Here is a 20,423-nt window from a genome sequence, read left to right on the forward strand (position 1 = left end):
ATCGGCACGTAAGCACAGCAAGTAAACAACATGATCCCGTATAGTTAATGTATCTATGGAGCATGCGATGTATGGTGTGTGTAAATACATTTGTTTAGCATTTGTAATACGTTTGTTTATCGTAAAACCACACGCGCTCGTGATTCTTTAGCTCCGCCCACACGGCACGCCTCCAACCACTCGTTTTTTTCCGGAAAGACTCGGTACAGTTTATCTTTCTTTTATAAATATAATAAAACTAAAGACTCTTTGGAGATATGAAGGATGCAATACTACTCTATAGTTACTCAAGATTAACATGAGATTGACTGAAACTGAGTGTTTCACCCCCCCTTTAAGTGAGAATTTTGATTGAGAGTTCATAAAGTATGACTAAACACCCTATCCTGATGGACTATATCATCTTGAGCTAAGCTGACAGTAAAGTCATGAGCTCATTTGCAGGTTTGGATGCATCAAACAGTAAAGCCTAAGATATGTCTTGTGCAGCCAGATGAAAGCTTTTCCCACAAGAAAAACGAGCTCTGTAATCAGTGCTGGATAAGCAGGCTGATTGGCTTTCGGTCACTCAGAGCAAGTTTTTCCCGAGGGGCCGTGAACATCAGCGCTGCAGAATGCAAGGACGGTGCTCGCTGTGTCGTTGGCATTCTGCCAAGAGGGCTGGCTAATTGGGTGGCTAGACTGCATTTTGCTCCAGCTCTGTTTGTTTTTGAAGAGATGTGTTGCACATTAACAGGGCTGACAGCCAAGAGGATCAGGCGTCATCTAACACTCACTTATGCGACAGTCTGGCCCGGCGAAACCCGGAGCACACTCGCAACGGTACCAGTTTTCACCATCCACACACGTCCCGGTGTTGTAGCTGTGGAGAGAGAGAAAGACGGAGGGTCAGGCACAGTTCAATTCAGCCACCATTACAGCACTATAAACAGGCTCCAAAATGATGACTTGCCAAGCGCCAAAGGAGAGTAAAAGCTGGCATATTGACATACTGCATAAGAGCTGTTGGTTCACGGTTCAAGTTTGTTCAAGTTCGAGTTCAACTAAAGTTGAAAAAGTAATCAAATCGATTCCAAATAAAACAATTTTAAATAAAATTAAATGATTTCATATAAAATGAAAAATAAAACAAACAATTTAAAGTAAAATATAAAATGGCTTAAAATTTTTAACTCACCAGTGAATGGTAACTTTGAGTAAATTTGCAACAAAATACATTCTTTTACTCAAGTTGTAAAGTCCGACTGTCATTGATAAAAGTGACGCAAAGATTCAAAGACATGCAAACTGTCTACTAATAAAAACATTAGTCGCAGCTTGCACATCCCAACAACTTTTACAACGACTACGTAAAAAACTACAGGTATATTCAATTATCAATAAATTTGGTGTTTAACCAAAAGTACATTTTGGACCCTGATTCCAAATGACAAAATCTGTTTTGATGGTATATGTTATTGTGATTCCTGACAGCTCAGAATCTTGCTCAGACAAAATGTCAAAAGCACAATAGGCAGCCAGCTTAACGCACCCTTGGAATGACAGAAGCTATAGGAGTGCCTGTTTCCCAGCACTGAGAGAGTGTGAGAAAGTGCGGCACAGCTGTACGGGCCTGTTTACAGCGGCAGGCTGTGTGTAAATGTTTTGCCAGGACTTACCATGGGTGTGGGTTGCAGTCGTTGGTATCTGAAAGAGAGAGAGAGAGAGGAGGGTTTGTTTCACTTCACACCCATGTGAGCACATAAGAACGAACACAACAGTGAACATGTCAGAGCTTGTGTCGGTGTGCGCGTGCGTCTGCGTGCTCGCGTGGGCGTCCAGCTTGGCAGACTCGCTGATTGCTCGGTTACTAACTGACTCGCTGTCTCCAGCTTTTCTTCTCTCTTCATTTTTTAGGACTCCAGATTTCTGTTCTCACAGAGTGAGAGGTGTACAACAATACATGAGAAAGGCACATCAAGTGGGGAAAAAGAGAGAGAAGGTGGTGAGCCTGAGGAAGGGGGGGACATCTGTCTCCACTTTCCCTCATTTAAATTTTTTCCTTCATAGCTGGCAGCAGTCGACAGTGTCCAGCCAGGGTGAGGTGGGTTTAGAGAAAGAGAATGGAAAAGAACGAGCAAGACAAAGCCAGGAAAATGGATCCTTGCTTTATTCGCAGACCAAATGAGGGTTGAAAACCTTTATGAGTAAAATGACTCCCTCTTCAACTTTAAATCTATCTAGGAAGTTAACACACTACTCACTCTCGGTGCAGGTGGATCCTTCCCAGCCTTCCTTGCAGACGCAGTTGAAGGAGTCGCCGTTGACCACACAGGTGCCTCCGTTCTCACATGGGTTGGGCAGACAGCTGCTGTTGTTGGCTGCAGAGGAACCGCAAGAGAGGTCAGAACCCTTTGAACTGAACAGATCAACACTACTGCAACCACAACAAGACTGCCACATTTAAAACAGACCCGCTACATCTTGAAGTATTACCAAGTACAACATTTCCCAAGGCTCGTTCCAACTGAATTTCCCATCAAAGAATTGGAGCCGACCGTACGCCAGATATGATATTTTCTGCATCAAGCAAATTTGTGCAAAAAATGTCCGTCCAAATTTTTTTACAGACCGTGATATTGGAAGCAAATTACTGCCAACACATTGATAGAAATAGAGTGAGAGTTCATATGTAAGCTAGAATGATCAAATGTAAAAAAAAAAAAAAAAAAAAAAAAAAATTTTTAATAGACCTCATATGTTGTCTTTATTCAGTATGTCTAATATCACAGTTACTATTTTTCTTACACTGTCTAAATTGGTTTTAAAATGTAAAGCCTTCAAATTTTAGGAGGGAGGTGGTAACATTTCGGGGTCCTTGGCATTATAAAGTTTGAACATTTAAATGGCCATAACATTCTAGAAAGGAGCGATAAAAAAAAAAAAATCTAAAGCACTTGCAAGAAATACTTGCAGCAAATATGTAGCTTATAGGTTTGCTACAACTGTTTGCTCCAAAGTGCATTTTCATGTAAAAGTATGACTTTGCAGCAAGAAGCATGCCAAAGGGGTTTGTGGGATTGCTGCATGTGAGCTGTATCACATTCTGAGAGACAAAGTGAATGGGCATCATCCAAACTGACCTATGTTACATGTGGCACCATCCCAGCCAGGTGGGCACCTGCATTTGAAGATGTCCCCTTCATCATGGCATGTACCTCCATTGTTGCATGTGGCTTCGTCACATTGGCTATCACCTGAAATTACAGTTGATCCCATAGTAGTTTAAAACTCTGTGTACTCGCAAGCACGAAAACAAAAACTTAACAAACTGGGTGGGTCATAAAAATAGTCTTTCGTACGGGAGTGGCAGGTTTTTCCCTTCCAGCCATTTCTACATTCACAGTAGAAATCGTTCACTAGGTCTTGACATGCTCCCTTGTTTAGGCAAGGGTTCAAGCTGCAGTCATCTATGTCTGGAAAAAAAACGGGGAGAAAAGAATGAGAAAATGAACTCAAAGAAGCACAAACATTTAGTATAAGTAGAGAAAAATCTATTCAAGTGAACATACTGATTTCGCAGTGAAGTCCTTCCCAACCGTCAGCACAAATGCACTGATAAACGTTCACCTTGTCGATGCAAGTCCCACCGTTGCGACATGGGTTACTTTCACAGTCGTTTATATCTGAAAAATGACCAAAGACACCATAGATTTTAGGATCATCTAAGACCATGTAAATAAATCTTTAGCAAATCTCCAAATAAATATATTTTTTAAACCGTATATTATAATGTTGTGATGCCTAAATTCACTTGTAGCATTATTTTTTTGGTTTGTTTTATATTTAATTCATTTAGATGAAATAGTCTAGGGTTTTAATATTAGCCATTTATTAGTTATCGGTTAAAATAATTACGGACTTATTGGAAATAAGTGCAATATCAATGAATCCCTATAATCCAATAATATGTTCAGTCTTACTTTCATGACAGTAGGTGCCTCTGAAACCTTCCTGACACTCGCACGTAAACTGGCCCCCGGCCTGGCTTCTGCAGCGCCCGTGAGGGCCACAGACGTTGGAGGAGATATATCGCACCCCGTCCGGTGTACTGTTGGATGCCACGGCAACAGTGCAGCTGTCAATCACTGTCAGGGTTTCAATGAAAGAACGAAATCCAGCTGTTAAATCTCTGAGTTCTTTGCAGACCGACAGCAAGTGACATAAAATCTACAAAAACGTGTGACACTACCCATTCTTCCACTTAACAGCAATCCAGGCAATGTATTCAGATATTTTTTTTTGGTTCACTTTAGAAAGCAAATCCAGTTTTTACATCTGCTTTTGCAGAAAGAATGTGCGAGGAGGCCATTTAATGCACATAAGCCCTGACTCTGCTCACAAAGAAACTTGATGGGCTTATCTAGCTGTAGGGTTTGCCTCTCCTCAAACACACACACACACACACACACACACACACACACACACACACACACACACACACACACACACACACACACACACACACACACACACACACACACTTTAAAACATCCAAGGCAGAGAATCCCACCAAGTCATAACCACGGAGAACACACACAGAGCTGTTAAGAAGCTGGCAAATGTTCAGGAGGATTTGGGAATGGGGAAAGTGTTTGAGAGACTGTGTGTATGTGAGCTGTGTGTCCAGAGAGGTTACTGTCAAATAGCTCACTGTGGGCTGAAAAAGCCTCATGTAACAAAATATGAGTTCTTTTTTCTCATCTTTCCCCCTGAAGGTGGTGGGAGAGTCCATGGGCCTGTAATCTCGTTTTACTCAGCAGCTGAACAATGGCATGCAACTAGCAGATCAGCTTACTATGGGTTTTAGAGGCGCTTTACAAAGAGATACTGAGACGAGATCCGTCCCGGAGACTGAGATTTCTCACCTTGGCATGATGTGGTTCGACAATGGTCCTTCAGGTGAGAGCAGTTTTTACCCTCGTAGTCATCGGGGCATTTGCAGAAGTAGTCCGAGGCCAGGTTGAAACACTGCGCCCCGTTCTGGCATGGGTTGGGCTGGCAGTAATCGATATCCAGCTACACCGGAGAAAGATTTACAAGAGGAGAAAAGAGAGCTCAATGATGAGGGGAAAATGATATCCAGGCATTTTTGGATTCTTAGAAAACAGAGCAACCCTCAACAGCCTCGACACGGCGTCTGCCAGGAAAAAGCGTACCAAAATGCTCAGGAGAATAAAAACAAATAGAAGAATATTTTAAAGAGCTAGCCAAACCCTGGCTGTCTCAAACCTAGCCCTTCTTTCTTTGTCTCTCTCTTTCCTTGGGGTACAACTAGAGCTGGGTGAATGAAGGTATACACTGCTGTTTAAAAGTTTAGGTTGAGAAAGATTTTTTTTTTTTAAAGAAATGAATAATTTTATTTGGCAATGATCCATTCATTTAAAAGTAACACGTTTATAATGTTAAAAAATGATATTTGTTCTTTTGAACTTTCTATTCATCAAACAATCTAGAAAAAAAATGCATTACAGCTTCCACACAAATATTAAGCAGCACAACTGTTTTCAACATTGATAATAATCAAAAATGTTTCTTGAGCAACAAATCAGCATATTATAATGATTTCAGAAAACAGTTATTTTAAATTCTAATGATATTACTGAGTTTGCTGTCAAATAAATGCAGCCTCGGTGAGACATTTAAAAAACATTTTAAAAAAAGACAGAGCCCAAACTTTTAAGCGGTAGTGTATACCCACCAATAGAACTGTTAAAATTCTGCTATACTGTTTATCAATAGAGGAATTTCATTCTATATGAGAGCCATTTTGTTTGGATGCATCAGGACAAGTGTAGCCTGGGAAAACCCAGACAACTTCCGCCAAATTTAGATATGCTCTACAAGTTACTACTTGTAACTCAGTTACTACTGAGATTGGTCTGGTTTTAACCAGGCTAGGACAAGTGTACAGTTTAGTCACAGTTTAACTGTAGATATGCAGGATGTTTATGGTTGACGAGCAACATCACAAGTTGGCACATTTAATATAGAAATCAACTAGAAGCAATTTTATAACTTTGAACTTTGTCCATGCAATCATATTTATATTTTGAGTCTTATTTTTAACTTAAGCATTACATAATGTGATGCGACTAAGTACTGATACAAGATGTATTCGTTTGTTATGAATAATTTTTTAGGTCGGAAATAAATATACAGTTACTGTTACTGTTAAGATTTTATATACAAAGATTCCCTCACCTGACACAGCTGACCCGAGAAGCCAGCAGGACACAGGCACTGAAATCCATTGACTTCATCCTGACACCGACCACCGTTTAGACAGGGACTGCTAGCGCACTCATCCACGTCCTTCTCACAGTTTTCACCCGAGTAGCCAGGAGGGCAAAGACAGCGGTAAGCGTTCACCAAATCCTGTTAAAGAAAAGAGAAAAGTTAAAGAAAAAAAATACCTGAAAAAAAGCTACAATAACTCAGTGTACTTAAGTGACGAAGGTCAAATAAGCCCTCTGCCATAATCCTAGACACACTTTCCTGGCACTAACCCTAAAAAAATTATTATTCTGTTTAGATGGCTTAAATTTTTTTTGTACAACACTATTGAGAATCAATGGAATTAAGAGGTCAGCCTCAGACGACACACCCATGAACTCTACATGTTTCTGTTCTGGATGTTTCTACAATGAGCCCTTTTGAAGACAAACTAGTCACTGGATTTGTCAAAGTTTGAGAGGTTCATGGCATTCACTCTGAAGGGATTCGGGAATTTAGTTTGAAGCAGACAGTAGCAATTATAGGGGATATCATTGAGTACACCTGTACATTCCACTTTGTTCATAGTTATATCCAATTTCAGATAAACCCCTAAACATCATGTACAAAATAACTAGCTGTACTTGGCCGCTTTACATGCCAGTCTGAAATGCCAACTCCTTCCTGCTTGTGAGTGGACAGATCTTGGAAAGAATTGTACATTACCATTCAAAAATTTGGTGTGGGTAAGATTTGTAATGCTTTTGAAAGAAGTCTCTCATGCTCAGCAAGGCTGCATGTTTTTAAATATATATTTATATTTTATAATGTAATTTATTCCTGTGATGGTAAAGCATTACTCCAGTCTTTAGTGTCACATGATCCTTCAGAAATCATTTTAATATGCTGATTTGGTGCTCAAGAAACATTTCTTTTAATTATAAATGTTGAAAACAGTTTTTTCAGTATTCTTTGAATGGAATGGACACTTCAAAAGAACAGCATTTATTTGAAATCTTTTGTAACATTATAAACGTATTTACTGTCACTTTTGATCAATTTAATGCATTCTTGCCCAAATAAAATTATTAATTTCTTACCGACTCCAAATGTCTGAACAGTAGTGTATATCGATAGTAATCAAAGATTGTCAACAAAGAGACAGATCAGTCAGATCAGGAGATCTCCTACCTTGCAAGTTCCTCCATTCAGACACTGACCCTGGCAGTCATTTATGTCTAAAAATGAGCGAAATTTGAGTTTATAACCCATAAACACGGTGCAGAAATAAATCTTTGCAAACATAAGCAGAGCTTAAAAGAAAAACATTGATATACTCACTTATGTCACAATTCTGACCCATCCAGCCAGGGAGACACTCGCAGAAATAGCTACCAATCAGATTGTGGCATGACTTGGCATTCACACATGGCTTGTCTTCACATTCATTGGCATCTTTAAAAATAATTTTTGTGAATAAGTTAAAAGCATGCACACGTTTAGGAAAAAAATATAGTTAAATGATGAAATAATCTCTCACCAATCAGACACATTTTGCCGGTCCAGTGAGAAGGGCAGGTACATTTGAAGCCATTGACCAAATCCTGACAGGTGCCTCCGTGTTTGCATGGGTTTGGCGTACAGTCGTCCACATCTATGAGAACAGAGCAGGTTAGACACATCAAGTGTTGTTTGGCATCTTCTGTTTGGATTACTGTTTGTGTGCCGCCTTACTGATTTCGCATGATGGGCCGCTCCAGCCGACTGCACAGACGCACTCGTAACCCTGACTGGTTTCCTTGCATGCCCCTCCATTCGCACATGGGTTGGACAGACAAGCGTGTTCAGCTGTGAATGCAAGCACATAGTCTCACTCGTTTGTGTTCTGCAGTTTCAAACACGTACAGCTCTTTTGTGAAGACATATAATCATTATATTGAAACAAAATTTTGAATCACAGAAGAAAGAACGTTTTTAAATGGTTAGGGTAAAAAAAATGTATACCTTTTCAGCTAAGATGCATTAAATTGGTCAAAAGTGATGGTAAAGACTTTATAATGTTACAAAAGCTTTCTATTTCAAAAAAAGGTTCTTTTAAACTTTCTAGGTTTAAAGGTTTTAAAGGTTCTTTTTTGTTTCCACAAAAATATTAAGCAGCACAACTGTTTTCAACATTGATAATAATAATACATGTTTCTTGAGCACTAAATAAGCATATTTGAATGATTTCTGAAGGATCATGTGACACTGAAGACTGGAGTAAAGGCCGTTCACACCAAGAATGGTAACTATAACAACAACAAAAAAGATAAAGCGTTCTAAATATAAAAGACTAGCAGAGTCTGCACCACAGCTATAATGATAACGGCAAAGAGAAACGATATCATTGTAATCAGGTTCAGAACGATTTTTTTTCCAGCTGATGAATGATAAAAACAATGACACAGCCAATCAGACTTTAAAGAGCTCGAGCATTTAAAGCAGTAGACAACAAAACTGCAGCGCGCCATTTCCACTTCCTAATATACTTCTTTTCATGCTTTTCTTTGAACTCTGACTGAGCTCACTCACGCAAAAACTCCTGTTATAATCAGTTAATCTCTTATTGACATCTTATCTAGGCTACACTTTGTCTGTTATGATGACAAGATCTGTGATCATGGAGAACTCGTCAGTCGAAGTCAGTAAACTCTCAGTGTTTTGAGCGATGAGCGCATTCTGACTAACCTACAGTAAACACCTCTAATTGGCCATTGCTTTCAACAGACATGCCTGTGACTGGCTACAATGCCCAACGCTGCAAACAAAAATATGCGTTTCAGCGGGTACAGAATTGAGTTGGTACTAATGGTACCGTAAATAAATTAAAATAAAATAAAACATTTAAAAACACATTGTATCTACACAAATTCCCTATTTTGGATTAAAAACAGCTAATTTTGCCGAAAGGTGACAGGTTTGCATCCCTGTACTTTAATATGTGAGCATGTATTTATAAGCATGGTATGAAGGATAAGTATGAAGAAGAAATAATGAAATAAGAATAAGAAAATGAAGACAGATTTCCTTTTTGAGTGAACTACAAGTCTAATGTGCTCTCAAGTCCACCTCTACAGTGACCAGAGCATGTTGATCTGACCTTTGCACAGTAGTCACATGACTGACCCCATTAACTTAACAGTAAGTTTAGCTTTTATCTTCCTGCTCAAGACTGAACGATTCCTCCAATGGTTTGGATAGGAGAGATTTCTTCACATTGCCCCAGGAGGTTGTCACCACCCTAAAGGCTTGAATATGGATCATATGAATCCGAGAGGGGGATGGGGAGGGGGGAAAAAAGCCATAACGGTCCATCTGGCAGATTTCATCACTATACCCATCCAACCATTGACTGTCAAAACAGACGAGATCCACTGGCAGGACATATCATAACAGAGGATTAGCAGACCTGGGCGAACTTCCTGACACTGTAGACAGTTAAGGCCCAGGCTCTGACATCATCTGATCCCCCATAAGGCTCTCTACACCCTTTCCCATCTACAGTTATACCAGAATACAATGACATTGCTGCTTGCAAAATTGTACCTTTAGCAGCTTGTTACAGGGGCAGTATCTACCCCCAAAAAGTATTATTTACCCCTAAAATGTTCATAGTAGTACCTTAATGGTACATTTTGGTTCATGTTACTACTCTAAGGTAGTAGTATGAATCTTTTAGGGGTAGATAAGTCATAACTTTAAGGGCACTGCCCGAGTGACTAAAGTGCGTCTGAAATCGAATACTTCCCTACTATATAGTATGCGAAAAACAGTACGCGAGCAGAGTAGTATGTCCGAAATCATAGAATTCGAAAAACAGTAGTCGAAAAGTACCCGGATGACCTACTACTTCCGGCGAGATTCTGAAGTGCGCATACGATGGACACGTTGGCTGACGTCATATGTAGGAGTGAGGTTCAAACAGCAGTGCAATTGGAGGTTTGTCCTCTTTCCTGCAATGTCACTTGAGGAGAGGTACGATTTCATGAACTCCGTGCACTTGATGTTAAATTGAGTTACAAGTGTTCATGTCAGGTTTAAATAATCAATTGTGAAAGAGTATTCATTGAGATGTTATATTGGACTATTAGTTTGAGTCATTAACTTGTTAAATTAAGTTTATTTGTGTGCTGTTAATGAGTGAATAGTGCATTGCGTGAAATGGCGGCGCGGTGTAATTAAATTATATATATGTGTATATTTGGTACGCATACTAAATATATATTCTAGTTTATCAATATATATTGTACATTGCATTTACTGTGTGTTCTGTAGTTAACTAACTGGTGTATTTAAACAAGTATTTTGTGGTTAACAGGTAAAAGAGCCGCGGTTAACAGTGCCTGTCTGTTTACGGTATGTGTTTCAACACACAGGTATGTTAATTGGGATCTAAGAAACACTGTAATGCTGTTTTGAATTATTTACATATACAATGACATTTTTGTGAATTATTCTAATTATTATTATTTATACTATTGCTATTATTACATATATTGTGTATGTGTGTGGCGAAGTGTGTGTCTCTCTTTTCCTGCGATGTCACTTGAGGAGAGGTAAAAGAGCTGCGGTTAGCAGTGCCTGTCTGTTTATGTGTTTTATCACACAGGCATTGTAATTAAATTCATCTTTAGCACGACCAGCTTTGTGTGGAAAATCCTTTCATTCAAAACATCCAAAATAACACAATGCAGAGGAACAACCGCTACACAGACACCTTTAAAATGTATTTGCTTTATTTTTGTATATTATTTAACTTTTAAATGGATACAGAATACAAAGCTTAAAACAAAATCACAAAACTTTGGCACAAAGTAGTATAATAGAGCTTAAAGCACCACCAAAAGCTTTTTTTTAATAAAGTGTCATCTTGAGGGAAGAAAATAAACGTCAGCAGCTTCAGTAAGGTAACCTTCACAGGTTTCTAAAAGATCTAAAGGGACTTTCTTACTAACAATCTCATTTGTAGGGCATCACTTTAAAATCATTCAAAATCTGTTTCTTTAAAAGCATGTGTACAAGATGAGAACTTTACACCTTGGGTAATTTTGGGATTTCCACTTGAATTTTTCCTACCCAAATTTAAAGTAAATAATTTGTAAAAAATTAAGCTCAAATATGTGATATGTAGCTAGAACACCAGCACCTCGATGTCCGTTTTTTCCACCCATGGTCGCAATCAGTGACTGGATGGACTATCGTGAAAGTCGGAGGTTGGGGTGGAGGTCGGGGTGGAGGTCAGCTCCATCTTTAAAATATAGATGAAGAATTGGCGCAGTAGGTTGTAGGAATCTGTAAACGTGTTTATAGTTTATTTTAGAATACAATTTGAATCGACAAGACACTTGTTTTCTATGTTGGCTTATTTATAAATATAATATGTATGTATGTATTATAAAAGCAAAATACAAATACAAAAAAAATACAAAAGCTCTCGACAAAGGCGTGATCTGCGAGCAGCTGACCGACGACTCCTCTGAATTGTGAGCACGAACGACGTAAAAACGCAGACGAAAGCGGAAAGAAGAACTAAAAACATTTCTCTAAGTTGGTGCAGTCAGTGGAATGGGCTCTTTAAATTTTTGCGCTGATGTGACCGCGCATGTTACGTGACAATACCAACATGGCGCCGGACTCCATACTACCCGTATTCATACTATATAGAACGTACTTTTTTAATTTAAATGTAGTACCTACTCACATAGTACGTGATTTCGGACGCAGCAAAACTGTTGTACCCCTAAAGGTACAATTTTTTATTATATTTAAAAAATGTGCACTAGCTTATACATCACAGTTTTATGCTGTAGTTATTCAGTTCCAATAGAATGACAAAGAAAATTAGTTACACTTTTTGCTATAGTACACTCTTAATTATTTTTTTTCTCTGAAACTTAAATCTAATGACCAGAACCAACTCTAAATTCGAATCAAAATTCATTTAGAGCTTTTTACAAGCATTGCAAACTTAAAACACACCATGTTTAGATACATAATACAAAAGGGGAGACCTTCAAATGGACTGTTAGAAATGAAAATGACAACTATGATGGAAAAAAAGGCCCTGTTCCAAATGTCACCCTAAACACTCGCGGTCTTCCTACGAGTCTGCACTTTCATGACGTAATGCCGCTTTGACTGCTGGGTAGAAGTCTGCTGTGGAGCTCGCTTCAGTGCGGGCTCGCCAAAAGTGCGTATCGAGGACGCATATAAACCACAAAGGGAACGCTCACAAACACCCTAAAATGAAAACTAAAATGACAGAAATCTAAAATGACAAATGGGACACCCTACGGTCGGTGCATATGATGGTAAGTGCAAATGAAGTGTGCCATTTGGGCCAGGGCCAAAGAAAAAGAAACAGTATACTTCAGAAAGCTCAATACTGACATTTTTGCTGCCCAAAACAATCAGTATCAGCCTTAGACGGCACTGCTAACAGTTTGTTCGCTAACTGATGCATGTTACATAAAAAATGGCAAGAATCGCCATTTCCAATTGGTTTATTATTGTGATATCAACTATTTTAGATAAATCCACCAATAAAGTGCACAAAAAAACATGCAATTGGCCGGCTTTTTCATGTCAGTCAGACATATCTTTGCTGTCTATGTGATCGTTCTTGTCCAGAATCTGCAAACTGAACCACTACAGCATGACAGACTCACCTCGTTCACAGTTGACCCCAGAGTAGCCGTCTTCACAAGAGCACTGGTACTTGTCAGGCCCTGTATTGCTGCACGTTCCTCCGTTCAGACACGGCTGGTGCGTTCCACAGTAGTTTAGATCTGAGAGGTAATAACATTCAGTATTAGGGATGAATGCTAGAAAGCAAAACAGAGTCAGAATAAATCAAATGAATGTGTGCTTACCTTTGTCACAGAGTTGTCCACCCCAGTTAGTGTCACAGAGGCACTGCCATGGTTCACCGCAGGTCCCGTGTACACAGCCCGGGTGAGGGATGCACTTATCACAGTACGGACCCTGCCAGCCATACAGACACCTGAAAGCACCAAATATACCCTAAGGTAAGATTTTGTAACTGAAACTGTCACCAAATGCCAGTATATATACAGTAGTATATACCTGTGCATTTACTTCATTGTCTTTGCAAAATGTTAGTTTACATTTATATTGTGGATAATATGCATTCGAATGAGATAAGTTATCATGGACAAAATTAGTCAGTAATTTCACAACAAAACTATTTTCTAACAGCATTACTTTCAACAATAACTGATGTTATTTTGATAAACAGAGCAGAAAATTGTCTTGTTTCCTCTGAAAAATTTAAATGATATTGACCAACATCTCTTTTAGAAAGAGTTTGCTTTTCCAATTCTCTCATGTTCTCAAAAGGCGTCAGGGGTAAAGAAGTGCGTTCTGTTATAAAGGCGACACCACACAAAAACAACGCGTAGTGATCTTCTGAAGTATAATTTGCCATAATTTACTCAAAGTACTTTGAAAAAATGTTTGAGTAAGTTTTTAAGGGAATTCGATGCTGAATAAACTGCGTTTTTAAAGTTTGCTCCAGTCCACTGGGAAAAAGGGAACCGCCGACAACTTCTTGTCTGATTATTTAATGCCAAACCATGCAAACAACAAACAGCAGCTTTAAAACTCCACTGGGTCTTTTAGAGAGACTAACATTAGCTTGTGGAAGGACACTCTGTCTCAATAAAAAGCGGAGCGGCTTGGTCCCAGAACTGCTCGGACCGTCTGGGAGGGGGATTGTTTTTTGCAGACTGCTCCACTGGCCAATGTATTTATGGCAGGGTTTTTTTGCATTCTCACGCCTGTTCCCATGTAGCCATTCTCTGCCCCGGGAATGAAAAAAAAGAGAGTCAGAGCTACGGCCGCAGAATATCTCTAAGCCTGTAATTAAAAGTCATCTCCAAAACGGCTCAGAGATAACTCTTCCCTACACTTCCCCTTTAAGATGGCAGTAATTAAGCAGCCAAAGCGATAACCTATTCCTTAAAGAAGGACTCAGATGAGATAGTAAGTCGCTTGAGTGCTCAGCCGCAGGAAAACAGACTGCCCTCTGGGGAAAAAAGAAAACAATTAGCCTGAGGCGGCAGTTCAGCTGTAAAAATAAACACGGTGGTTGAGGAAACCTCTCTCTGTGATTAAAGACAACTATTCTTAAACGTGCGAGAAGATTTCACTATGAGAAACGTTCACAAATCAGGTTAGCGAGGTCTTAGAAGTGCCTTTGTATGATAATAAAGCGTTCAATCTGTATGGCTGAGAGACATTTTCACCCTGTAGGCCTTGACGGTTCCAATATAGCACAGTAAGAGCTCTTGTTACAACAGTTGCACAATTGCATGGTTGTGTGTTCTGGCAAGCTTTTAGTGAGAGATGAATAGGTAATGGGATATAATCATGCCAAATGCAACAAAGAGCTGAGGTTTTAGTATACATTGAATTCTGTAGACTTCTAGCATTGATCTTGAATGCTTTCAGAGCTGGTACAATGACAAGAATTAGTCAAACAAACAAGAACTTCAGAACAAAACATCACCAAAGTCAGGCTGTTGACCAGACCAAAGTAAAAACCTATAACGAGCCAATAAAAAACCAGAAAAATCTCAATCCAAAACTTGCCACGACTTGCTCCAAGCAATAGAAGATCAGTTTGTTGTGAAAGAAATAAAATTTTCATTAACTCGATGCCCTACTCAAAACAAATAAGTTACACATGATGCATTCCTTTATGACGACGCAAATAACTACGGTGGCCCAGTAGTGCACAACACAACGAAATGTAAAAAGCAAACATAAGTTCACAACACAACGAAATTAAGCCACAACACAACGGAAACAAGCCACAACACAACGGAAAATCCACAACACAACGAAATAAAGCCACAACACAACGGAAAATCTACAACACAACGAAATAAAGCCACAACACAACGGAAATGCTCCCGACCACTAGAGGGCTCTCGGAGCCCAGTAAAGTTAGTTTTCCAAGCCATTGTTCATTAGAGAGTCAGCAGTCTATAAAAATATATCAACACCACGATTAGTTTTAACAGTATGTAGCTAACCATTGTTTATCGACATTTATTAATTCAAAATCACCTACGTGCATTATAGCTGCATATTTATACTCTAGAATGCTTTGACGCGCTACCACGGCGCATTATCCCTGAGGGAACGTCTGCCAATTCCTCCAAGTTGTTAAAACGTATAATTTGTTTTAATTAAAATTACTTTTAACATTCAAAAACAGACATGTTCAAAATCCAAAGCTTGATTGTATTTGATAGTAGACTGACTTAATAAGACTTTTATAATGACTTAATAATGACTTTTTTCCAATACCCTTCATGTATTTACAGTAATTAACATTTTTTTTTTTTAGGAAATTTCTGTAAAAGTTTTTTTTTTCTTTTATCATGTTCCTAGTGACCAGACTGACTTATTATATGTGGAATTGTGCCAATTCCTTCCAATTTCACCAAATGGTTTTTATTTTTATTTATCAAATTATATTATAATAAATTATACGTTTTAACCACTTGGTGGAATTGCCAGACGTTCCCTGACGATCATGCGCTGTGGTAGCGCGTCCAAGCATTCTCGAGTATAAATCAAATACGCAGCTATAATTCATGTAGGTTATTTTGAAGTAATGTTGATATACACTGTTAAAACTTATCGTGGTATTTATATATTAAGACTGCTGACTCTATAGAACAATGACTTGGAAAACTAACTTTACTGGGCTCCGAGAGCCCTCAAGTGGTCGGGAGCATTTCCGTTGTGTTGTGGCTTTATTTCGTTGTGTTGTAGATTTTCCGTTGTGTTGTGGCTTATTTCCGTTGTGTTGTGGCTTTATTTCGTTGTGTTGTGGATTTTTCGTTGTGTTGTGGCTTGTTTCCGTTGTGTTGTGGCTTTATTTCGGTGTGTTGTGGATTTTCCGTTGTGTTGTGGCTTGTTTCCGTTGTGTTGTGGCTTTATTTCGTTGTGTTGTGAACTTATGTTTCCTTTTTACATTTCGTTGTGTTGTGCACTACTGGGCCACCGTACTGTGGACAGCCTCGTTTCTGCATGTTTTTTTTTTTTCATCGCACATATTACAAAAGCAAAACATTACTCAAGAACAAAACTCAAGAAAAAAGCTCCTTAGCAAAAATTTGGCTATGAAAGGATGAAAAAACTGCTAAAAAGCTTAATTCTGTTCTCAAGGGAATCAACACAAGTTGTAGAATAAAACCACCATGTTATTTTAATTCATATTAGACACTCCAGTTGGTTTATGGGTTATTTTTGATGTGCATCAGTGTTTCAAAAGAGAACAAAAGTATTTATGATGCACTCGGGAGCTATAGCTGTATATGAACACACACAAGATATGCATCGCTTTCTCTTCCCCTGTGGCCAAATTCATACATCATTAGTAAAACAAGCAGTGCATTTTAAAAGCCAATTAAAGGTTCAACTTGGCAGATTATGGTTTGTTGATAAGGCCTCGACATCTTGCCAGACAAAAGCAAAACATTAAATAGCTATAAATAGCTTTGTGCTTCAGTTGTCTCCACAACATGGCCTTATTTGCACCATCTCAGAGCTAAACGCCAGCCATGTTGGAATACTTGTAGGTGAATGTCTGTAATCTGTGCTTTCATTGTCTGTGCACCAGAAACAGAGCTTGAGCTATCAGACCCCGACAGGTCAAACGGGACACACGGATTCTAACAAGATTTAACCATGAGCCTTTAGTTGCGGTCAAAGCTTGCACTGTTGCATCTTTCACTCTTTAACAAGGCTTGACTTGTTGCTCAAAATGTTAAAGAGTAAGGCTGAGGACAAAATAAGCCCGTTGACAGTGTAAAACTTACTTTCTTGCAGGAAATGGCACAAAATGTTATAGGAATGAAGAATACATTTGCAAATAACTCACTTGCAGCCACCTGGTTGCTTACAGGATCCGTGTTCGGTGCTGCAACCTTGTCTGCAAATAGCTGGAAAGCAGAGAAAAGGGAAAAGATGAACAACATAAGTTTGGGCTGTGTAAAATAACACCGTGGGCCTCAATGTCCCCTATTCACCCATGAAAACTTTTTGGGAATGTATGGGGTGGGAATCTTTCAAACCCCAGATCAGCTCACTGAATCCTACTCTAATTTGAGGCCTGTTGTCAGGCTTTGGGTTCTGCACTCTCCATTCACAGCTTATTCAAACTACCCTCGCCCCTCAGCCTCTTAAAATGGCAACTGTCTGAATTGAAAGCATTCAAATCGTGAAATTAACATAGAAACATGAAACACAATTTACAAACCATTTTATTAAATTATCAGATGCATTTAGGAATGCCCAAATCAATGAAATATTATGACTTTTCCTGCCTTCATGATTGTAAAAAATAAGGCTGTTCTTTTGAACTTTCTATTCATCAGAGAATCCTTAAAAACTAATAATAATAAGAAGAAATGTTTCTTGAGCACCAAATCAGCATATTAGAATGATTTCTGAAGGATCATGTGGCACTTAAGACTGGAGTATTTATGCTGAAAATTCAGCTTTACCATCACAGGAATAAATTACATTTTCAATTATATTAAAGCCAAAAACAGTTATTTTAAATTGTAATAATATTTCACAATATTACTGTTTTTACTGTATTGTTAATCAAATAAATGTAGCCTTGATTAGCATAAAATGCTTCTTGCAAAAAAAAAAAAAATAGGACCACAAACTTTCTAAATATATTTAGTGTATATTCACTATAGAAATGCCCATGACTTTTCCAGGTCTAAAAATCACAATTTTAAAATTCCCTAATTCAGGTTTTTCATGACTATAGGAACCATGTGTATTTGAAACAGGATATAGTAACGAAGTCTACTTGCTCACCTGTATTGCAGTCAGGACCTGTCCAGCCTTCCAGGCAGGTCTTGTTCCCATTCTGGTCACAGGTGTAATGTCCAAAAAACTCGTCACGTGGCCGGCAGAACTTGTTGCATCCAAAGCCATAGTAGTGTTCGTCGCAGGTTACCCGGATCTGGTACTCAAACTGGGCGACAGGGCCGTTATGGGTTAGCCTTTGCCATTGTCGATTTGGGTTGATCATGCCAGAGTGGTACGCTTTCTCGATCAGCTTTCCACCTGAACAGTCAGTGTGTGAAAGTCAGAAAGGGTTTCACAAAACAACACCACACACTATTACCAGGAAACTGTAATCTCTTCACTGTAAAAAATTATATGATCAATCATTTATGACATCATATGTTTTTACATTGCTTTAACTCACCAAAAGTTGTTGTGAAAGCAATTTTCATTTTTTTTTATAAGTTATACAAGATTCCCTTTTTAAAGTCAGTTTAATGTAATTATATAATAAGTAATCCCACTGGCAGCCAGCACTCATGACATCAGTGAATAAACACTGTCTTGCTCACTCAATTTCTCTCTCTCTCTCTCTCTCTCTCTCTCTCTCTCTCTCTCTCTCTCTCTCTCTCTCTCTCTCTCTCTCTCACTCTGTCTCTCTCTTAAATTAAATAATTAATCATTTTGAGTTGGTTTGAACTTTTCCAGTTACATTTTTATTTATTTTGGAATTATTACAATGGCAATGTAATCCCAATTATTTAATTTTTAAACAAAATGTTGTCTTTATAACATCACACTTAATATTTTTCAATGTAAGGAGACATTCAAGCAGAATGGAAAAATATGTTCTGTGTGAATGGCCTTTAAATGAGTCTTAAAATATATAGCAGCTTTTATATTTTTGGAAGGCGGCCCTTTGGGATCATCCTTGGCATCAAGTTTGAAAACCCCTGGATTAAAAGAGTAACACTAAATTTAGCATCTGGGAGACACTTACTGGAAAAGATTCATGCTAATACTAGTAAACTAAATAAACTGACCTGTATTTCCTCAAACTCTCTGACCACAATCATACACACACACACACAAACACGGATTTTATCCTTGAATTCTTAAAAAATAATCTATATTGTTACAGGGATGTGAAATTTCTCCTACCAGAACCGCCCATCTCTATTCCCAGCTGTGCTGTTTCTAACCACAGAATATGAGGTAAACTGACAGCTCATGTCTTTCAACATTTCACTCCCGAATCTGACTAGGACAAGGGACTGTGAAATGTCTATTCCACCCTTTAAAGTTCACCTCTCAGACCAAGAAAGTTTCTCTGCAAACTTATGTATCATGGGTGGATTTTACTCTCATTCCCAGAGGCAGAATAAGTGAAAAGAGATGATATTATGGAGGCCAGGTGGGCCTATAGTTCATATGACTTTGGAATGCAGAGAGTCGTTGTGGCATTTCACTTGCACCCTGAGCCCTGCGGCCAGAGCCAAGTGTCACGTCTTTACTACCTGCAGCCTGATCCACTTCACTGTGGGGCGAGGAAGTCACATTAAACTGACAGAAGAATCCTCTGCGCTCTCAGGGCAAAGACTAAGGAGACGTGCTAGCAAACTTACTGTATTCTACTAAGGATGGTTATATTACTGTTCAAAAGTTTGTGGTCAGTAGTTTTTTTTTTTTAAAGAAAACTTTTGTTCAGCATTAAATTAATCAAAAGTGACAGTAAAGACATAATGCTACAAAAGATTTCTATTAGGCCCTACATGTTCTTTTAGAACTTTTGACTTGATCATCTTCATCAAAGAATTCAGAAAAAAATGTATCAAGGTTTATCTTCAAATATATTAATCAGCACAACTGTTTTCAACATTGATAATAATAATACATGTTTCCTTGAGGACCAAATCAGCATATTAGAATGATTTCTGAAAGATTATATGACACTGAAGACTGGAGTAATTCCATTAAAACAGTTGCCATGCTAACTTGCTACTGTAAACAAAAGCTTGCAACGCTTGCCCCGCCTCCGGGGTCTTCTGATTGGTCCACTGTTTTGGAACTGACATTGATGAATGGGACTGTGTGTAAAAGTTGAAAAAAAATCTTCCATGTTTACATACAGTAGTAAAACAATAGAAAAGTAGCGCATTGAAATGGAAAAACATGTTCTGTGTGAACAGCTCCAAAGACACATTTGCAACTTTTACTTTTTAACATTAGCAACATTTACTGTACATCAGATTTATGACTTTGGTGATGCTAGCACCATTCTACTG

At 38.5% G+C, this 20,423-nt stretch overlaps 1 protein-coding gene across 1 annotated transcript in view; it reads right to left on the bottom strand.

The window, feature by feature from the left end:
• jag1b (jagged canonical Notch ligand 1b) overlaps positions 1–20,423 on the bottom strand; it is a 40,554-nt gene that overhangs the window by 8,354 nt on the left and 11,777 nt on the right. Inside the window, exons 4-20 of the mRNA XM_081351664.1 lie at positions 18,166–18,417; positions 17,213–17,273; positions 13,167–13,297; positions 12,963–13,082; positions 7,990–8,103; positions 7,796–7,909; positions 7,597–7,710; positions 7,447–7,493; positions 6,244–6,417; positions 4,908–5,058; positions 3,963–4,127; positions 3,552–3,665; positions 3,342–3,455; positions 3,123–3,236; positions 2,244–2,360; positions 1,659–1,686; positions 777–862 (exon numbers count right to left, since the gene is read on the bottom strand). Coding sequence (XP_081207790.1) covers positions 777–862; positions 1,659–1,686; positions 2,244–2,360; positions 3,123–3,236; positions 3,342–3,455; positions 3,552–3,665; positions 3,963–4,127; positions 4,908–5,058; positions 6,244–6,417; positions 7,447–7,493; positions 7,597–7,710; positions 7,796–7,909; positions 7,990–8,103; positions 12,963–13,082; positions 13,167–13,297; positions 17,213–17,273; positions 18,166–18,417 — 2,016 coding nt within the window. The remainder of the gene's footprint in view (positions 1–776; positions 863–1,658; positions 1,687–2,243; positions 2,361–3,122; positions 3,237–3,341; positions 3,456–3,551; positions 3,666–3,962; positions 4,128–4,907; positions 5,059–6,243; positions 6,418–7,446; positions 7,494–7,596; positions 7,711–7,795; positions 7,910–7,989; positions 8,104–12,962; positions 13,083–13,166; positions 13,298–17,212; positions 17,274–18,165; positions 18,418–20,423) is intronic.

The sequence above is a fragment of the Scardinius erythrophthalmus genome, assembly GCF_964197995.2.
Source record: "Scardinius erythrophthalmus genome assembly, chromosome: 21".
NCBI classification, from domain to species: domain Eukaryota; kingdom Metazoa; phylum Chordata; class Actinopteri; order Cypriniformes; family Leuciscidae; genus Scardinius; species Scardinius erythrophthalmus.